A 7,479-nucleotide genomic window follows, 5' to 3' on the forward strand; every position below is an offset into this window, starting at 1 on the left:
TTTATATTATATGTCTTGGTCCTGGTTTTATTACATGCTCTAGGCACAGATTGCATTCAGCTGAAAGAACAGCCAGATCCAGGGCAGTTTGGGATTTTTGTGCTCCCTCCCTGTTGTTTTCTAGCAAGTTCTGTCTGTAGGATTTGTACTGTGTATGCTTAATTAATTTATCCTTACTGACCTTTCTTAAGGAGAGAATTGCATTCATGTTATTACACATATTGGAGATTGAATATAATATGAATGGTGCAAATGATGATACATATGATACAGAACATGCAATGTAGTAGTACAGAGGCACAAGAATTATTTAAAATATACATTAGAACAAAACAATTCTGTCATAGTGCAAAAGCCATGCATTAAAAAGTATGTAGCTAATGGAAATATAATATATACAAGTATAGAAATAAAAAGTGGTGCATTTGCAGTCTACACTGTTCAGTGTGGTGAGGGACACAATGGATCATTAAGTTAACATCTGCTGTTGAGGACTGTAATGGCATGAGGAAAGACATTCGGGTTGAGCTGAAATGTGTGTACAACCATGCAGTTGCTTTCTGCTCTGGCTAAAAGTTCACTCCACACACATTGGTAGCCAGATGAGTCTGATATGTCCAATGTTATGTCACCCAACCTTGGAAATTACAACATTGAATTTCACTGAAGGAGAGTCTGCAGAGAATACAATGCTGGGCTTGATACGTGGCAAAAAGTGTAAATTGCCCCAAACTGCAACCATCCAATACTTAGATTAACTGTGCATTTGTTGGGGTGGTAATACACTGGCTGGGAAGGTAAGACACTACAGATGTTTGGAAACCAAATTTACATTCAGTCCATACTGTTATATGCCCCTATTCATGAAATCCCATATGTACTCAGATTACATTCTGTCCTAGCAGTTAGCACATGTGAAATAGACCCTTACAGAAGCTCTTTTAGTTACATATGTAACTAGCATTACCTATTTGGTGAAGATAGCAAACCCGATTTCTTCTACTGGCTTTGTGACTTGATGCTTTAAAACGTAGTGTAACTATATTTAAAGCAAACCAATATAAAGCCTTGCTTAAAGATAGAAGCAATTTTAAAACAGTTTATATTTATTAAAATGTCTAATATACAATACTGTATCATTTTAAGAGAGCGTCATATACACAAACTTTATCATTGCATAACATGATTTTTTTTTTTTATGCACAAAAAACAACCATCTTTAAAACTTTTGTTATAGCTGAAAATGTATATAGTTATATTTATAGCTTTGCAAACACACATCAGGGAGAATGTAAAGGAATAACTTAAACTATGAATTCAGAGACTTTGGGGATAATTATAGGGGCACAGATGGCAGAAAAATCTGCTCAATAGGAATATAATAGTAATGCCTAACATCTGGATTTATCCTTATAGCAAAAGACAGCAGCAAATAGGAGTGAAAATCTTGGTTAAGAGCATAGATTCAGTGAATATGATGCTCATAAATTAGTGCGCTGTAAGGAAATACAAAAACAATTCCTTTTCTTTGCAGATGATTGAGAATGACAGCAATCAAACAGTCAGCATTAAGAGTCTGTATACAGATACATGTTTTGTTTCCTTTTGCCGCAGTGTATGTACAGTGTATACTGTAAACCTATCAGTTAATTAATGTATATGGTTTTGGTGTATATTAATGCATAGATCATTCTTAATTTAAGTAAAGTGCAATTGCTTATCTAAATACATAGTCTGACAAAAGAAAGCTTCCAGTTCTTCAATAAGTATAAACCAAGTTTAAATAAAATTTAATGAAATGGAATATTTACAACAGGAAAAGATCTAGCGCAAAGGCAAACTTAAACCAATCAATATTTTTTTTTATTTATAGCAAAAAGCCTAATTCAAGGAATGTAGGGAAAGCTTTACTTCATCTCTAAAAGGTTGATAGCATGATAAGTCTTATGATAGAAGCTATTTAAATGGTAATAGCTTGCCTTCACAATATAATCTCTCATGATTAATGCAACATTTACATAGTAACAGATAGATTACACATTACAGATGAACTGATTGTTTAGCTCCAATTACACGATTATACAAATCCTACCTGTGATTACTGAGAAATGAAGTTAGAGAAATTTACTGAGGAGAAAGTAGAAATCTGTCATTGTACACCATCACTTCCCTTGTCTGCACCTGTCTCAGCAGCTTGACATCATTTTCACGAACTCTGCAAAAACAAATAGCAAAAATGAATCCCATGCTTCATTCATACAAATCTGTAAATCGATTCAACGATATTCGATCAAGATGATTAACAACGGCAATCATTTATTCACCTTCAAAATCTACAGTTCCATCCCCATTGTTATCGACCTCTCTGACCACTGAGTCAATCTCTTTGTGACTCATGTTTTCCCCCAACAGCTTATTCATAGCTAACTTCAGCTCTTCTGTCGTGATCTCTCCATCACCATCAATGTCAAACTGCAGGAGAAAAGCAAAAGGAAATTAAATAACAGAATAATTAGTAAAAGAGTTTCCAAATTCTAGTAGATTGTAATTGGTATTTACACTGGACCACATTTATTGCATTTATGCATGCGTGGTTGAGGATATAACTTTGAAACTGGGCATATCAGTATTCAGATCTTCAGGCATATAATTAACAGCAGGCTTAAGTTTCTCTTTTGAGAGAGTTACATGTTGGGAGAAGTCTCAGTAAAAATGTAAGCCCGTTTTCTTTTGCAATACCAACTAGAGTCACTGCTTGATAGTTTGTTTCAAAATGTATTTTTAAACTGTAAATACACAAAAACCCTATATATTCAATAAAGTAGGTTGCATCCCATGCACAAGATATTTAGTGGCCCCTTGATACATGGCAGGATAGTAAAATACAAAACGACTTTATTTAGTTGAAGTACATAAAATCTCCAGTGATTAAAGTGATTAATACAGGTACTTTTTATTTAGCAATATGCTGTCAGATTACGTGTTTCATGCTGTCATGTTGTGAATGTTTATTATTTTCTAATTCATATTTGTCTTTTTTATTTTATATTATTGAATAATTTTGTGCTACATTAAGCTATGTCTTGTCGCAATTTGACAGCAAAGAAAACACAACATTTTCTATCACTGTAATTGTGGAATTAAAGTCACTTGCTTATGTAATAATGCGGCTTCTCTACATATAAAAAACTCTACATCTAATCAAGAATGATCTGGCTAACTCTGAGGTATGAACTGAATGGAAAAGGTCTGAACACAAATCAGCAAATTAAGTATAGTATAATGTCATATTTGGCACAATTAACACTTATTGTAATATATTCACACATATATGCAGGTTTTCCACTGACCTGTTTAAAGGCATCCCTCAGTTCTTTTATGCCAATCATTCCAGCTGTTTCAGCGAGGAGTTTTGGTGCCATGAGTTCCACAAAGTCTTCGAAATCCACCTGTCCACCCACTGCAAGGCAAAAAAATTGCATTGCTGTTGAAATGTATTAAAATATAATTACATTGTTGTTTCATAAAAAAATAAACGAAAAAATAAAAGAAATTCAAAGGCAATTCATATTTTCATAGGAACCAGAAATTTTTGTAGATAAAACACACTTAAAAGCATATTAAGACAAATAAAATTTGATTTGATTTGAAAGTCACTTATCATTAAAAGTTACTATAATACTATAAATAGTATATATATACTATATACAATATATAGTAACTCTATACTATAAAAGTTACTATAATATATTTAAACCTATTTCTAGACACTATACTGTGTGTATATATATATATATATATATATATATATATATATATATATATATATATATATATATATATATATATTCCATTTATATATATTCCATTTATAGCCAGATATTTTATTTTTCATATTTCTTTGCAAGCTGTCATACAAAGGCATGAAAGGATTTACAGTTCATATTGATATTCTGGCCCAGTTCAATCAGCTCCATCTCCGTAGGCATGTAACCCATGGTTCTCATCAGGTTGCCTAGATCTTTACAGCTGATCAGTCCATCCTTATCCTTATCAAACTCTTCAAATGCCTCACGAAGCTCTGTTGCAATACACAAGCACACACATATAATAGGAGGGGGAAAAAAAATTAACTATAGGTCTTACAGCTCATATACTTAATGTTAAAAGTCTCATGTGTCATTTAGCAATTCAGATTTTGCATGCATGTGCAGTTGTTTCCATTTAAGTGGACAGTTAGTGTGGATATACAAATGGTTTACTTTTAAGCAATGTTGTACTTGTCTGACCGACATGCAGATTCATAAACCAGAAATATCTTTAATTTTCTTTTACAAAAAGCACATTTTGAAATTTAATCCAATGTAAAGCAGTCAAAGAACGCTCTGTATACAAGTAACACTAATAATATTACATGGACTACATGGAAGTTAAATCAATGTTCTCTCCATAAGAGAAATTACATGATTTTGTAGTTACATAAGTAGATGTTAAATCATGTTTAGGTTTTCAGTTTCTTTTTACCTTCAATCTCCTCATCTGCCAATTCTCTCTCCTGCAAAAAATATATGCAGATTAAGTTCAATCCCATTGTGCATATACTAAAAAAACGTGTGTGTGTGTGTGTGTGTATGTATATATATATATATATATATATATATATATATTAGGGCTGTCAAAATTAATGCACACATTTATTCATGCCGTCGTTTCTTTACTCATACATAAAGAAAAACCTCCACCGGAAAATATTATTTTTCATCACTAAACATTTGTTTTACTGATGCGCCAAGTCTTAAAACAAGCACCAAAATCCACCATGATGCACACATCCGGGAATTAAAACCAACCGTGTGAAAACATAGCAAAAGTTTAGTTTGGTGTCCTGATGATTTAATTAATTTAAAACACTATAATTACTTTAAAACATTTGCTAGAATATTTTGTCTTCATGCTCTATGTTGATTATGTCTTTACTGTTAATAAACTTACATTTACATACAGAATCCACATTTGTTCGTTTTTGATTAAAGTATGAAATTTAAGAGACATTTAAAACAGCTAAAAAAGTTAAATAAGTTAAATAATGGAAATCATGCAATTAATCGTGATTACCGTTAATATTTTAATTGATTGATATGCCGTTATATATATTTCACACACACACACACACACACACACACACACACACACACACACACACACACACACACACGTATATTCATATGTATTTAGTAGTCATATATCAGATAAACCCGTAAACAATTCTCAGACCAGTGGTCTCCAGCATTCTGTCCGTGGACACCTGGTAGCTTGCAGGGAGTCTGCCAGCAGGCACTATTCTATAAATAGCCTCAATTTTAATCCATAATTTCTTGCATTCATTTTTTCAGTATACTTTGGTCAAAAGAGAAAACATATTAGAAAATCATACACATTAATACATTAAATAAGGTCATAATAAAATAATTTTAAATATTGTTATATTTAGTGTATATATTCATTTCCCAAGACTGGTTGTTGAAAAAATCATTTTAAATAGTTATTGAAAATTATTGCTATTTTCTGAGCCAGCATATTTTGTGAAGATACATGTGAAGTTGGCACTAATATAACAGCAAATAGAAACTAAATGTTGAATAGGATGCTCAAAAAGCACATAACAATCTTATGGTATGGTCAACGTTTTCCATATATATATATATATATATATATATATATATATATATATATATATATATATATATATACATAGTTTCAGAGAGAATGTAAGATTATTTACAATCTTCCCCCCTCGTATGAAGATGCACGCAGTCATTGCCTTGTGGTTTTGACTTCAGAGCCTGGTTTCTGCCTCTGAGACACTGTAAGAAGTAAAGATTCAAATTATTATATCTTTATCTGTCACAAAATTAAAACATATTATCATAAAATCAATCTTACCTAAATGTTCTCTTTCTTTTTAAAAAAGTCAAATGTACAGGAACTCCACTATGTGTCCTCTGCTGGACTGCCTGTTCTTCTCTTTGCCTTTGTGAAGAGTGAGTGAGTGGTAGTAAAGCAGCAGGAGGAGGGGACATGATGACATGACCTACAATTGGATCAGTGCAGAGATGCAAAAAAGCCCACATGACATAACCTGTTAAGAAGTAGTACATATACAGTATGATGACATAAACATGTAATGTACTGGTGTTTACATTTTAGTTACGCTGCACTTTTAAAACATATACAAAACTGTGTTCAGTGTGGTCGAGGTGGTGTTGCCGATTCTAATGTTAGCTCAATGTATAAGATTTTGGGCTTTTGATTGAAAGGTTGAAAGCACACATCCCGGGACCACCAAGCTGCCACTACTGGGCCCTTAAGCAAGGCCCCTAACCCTCAACTGCTCAGGTATATATTAACATAAGATAATTGTAAGTTGCTTTGAAAAGCTCTATCTGCCCAATGTAAATCTGGTTGGTCAGACCCAGTAGAAGATTCAGTAATCCTCAATTGATTGTGTAATTCTCATTTTTCTCTAGAGGTTTCGGAGAAATGTAGATGGTCAAGTCAAGTTTTTTCTATAGCGCTTTTCACAACAGACATTGTCTCAAGGCAGCTTTACAAAAATCAACAGTTAAGATGGTAGCAGATGTTACATCTTAGGAATATTATTAGCATGTTAATTGCTTAGAAGTGTACATGTACTGAATTAGGTCCAGTATGGTGAGAAAACCGCTCTTGATGTGTGTTTCATGTCTAGCCACTGAAAGCATTTTACCATGATATGTGTGAGTGCTGGTAGTAATTCAGACAAAACACAGTTGATTTTATTGTTGCAGGTATAATAGTGCTCATCCTTCAGCACACAGCAAGGACTGCTTGAGAGTCAAGGAGGACTGCTGAAAATGTCTGTGAGACATCAGCACCTGTACAGGTATCTTGTCAAGACCTACAGCTTTTTGTGTGTAAACCACTGTGGAATGGTCTTCCTGGCACGTTATACTGTACTGAAACACTGATCTCACCAGGACAAACACTGCACAAACTTTCTCTACACTTTATGCATTTTGGTGTTATTTATCATAGCCTTCCTTTCAAGACAAATGCATTATGATCATTCAACGTTGACCTCACAGTTACTCACTGAATGTTTATAATTTTTTTAAAGATCTTATTATGTGCTTATTTTGAAGTTTGAATAAATGTCTAACTAATCCTTATGACCTCTATCTATATTATTTTATGCATTACACTGCTGCCCTACAGGAAGCTGGTAACAAGATAAGTGCTCAATGAAAAGAGAAGAGTGAGAAAGAAGAGGAAAAAGTTACATTTCATACGAAAAGTAAGCACTGATGCTGGTTTTAACCAATATGTACTTTGAAATAAAGTCAAGGATTCATAACTGTTTTCCTCTGTGTAATTCTCACATTTTTTATAAACTGCATTATGATTGAACCTCACTGTGGTGTCCTTTACCTTGACCTTCTG

General features: G+C 33.1%; 1 protein-coding gene across 1 annotated transcript; it reads right to left on the reverse strand.

Annotated features, from left to right (window-relative positions):
• Nucleotides 1–521: 521 nt before the first annotated feature.
• cabp5a (calcium binding protein 5a) lies at nt 522–6,037 on the reverse strand. Its single transcript, XM_046854215.1, has 7 exons — nt 5,944–6,037; nt 5,783–5,864; nt 4,525–4,555; nt 3,938–4,081; nt 3,351–3,460; nt 2,325–2,472; nt 522–2,215 (listed from the first exon to the last, which is right to left on the reverse strand). Exons 2-7 carry the CDS (start codon nt 5,816–5,818, stop codon nt 2,187–2,189), a joined length of 498 nt encoding a protein of 165 aa, XP_046710171.1. The 5' UTR covers nt 5,819–5,864; nt 5,944–6,037; the 3' UTR covers nt 522–2,186.
• Between the last annotated feature and the right edge of the window lie 1,442 nt (nt 6,038–7,479).

This window comes from Silurus meridionalis, chromosome 7 (assembly GCF_014805685.1).
Source record: "Silurus meridionalis isolate SWU-2019-XX chromosome 7, ASM1480568v1, whole genome shotgun sequence".
NCBI lineage: Eukaryota > Metazoa > Chordata > Actinopteri > Siluriformes > Siluridae > Silurus > Silurus meridionalis.

Excerpts from the sequence above, each read along its gene's own strand:
- cabp5a (XM_046854215.1), bottom strand. The coding sequence starts at position 5,818 with ATGACTGCGTGCATCTTCATACGAGGGGGGAAGATT. Across the intron at positions 2,473-3,350 it reads TGAGGGATGCCTTTAAACAG|TTTGACATTGATGGTGATGG; the intron begins GTCAGTGGAAAA and ends TTTCTCCTGCAG. Across the intron at positions 2,216-2,324 it reads TGGAACTGTAGATTTTGAAG|AGTTCGTGAAAATGATGTCA; the intron begins GTGAATAAATGA and ends TTGTTTTTGCAG.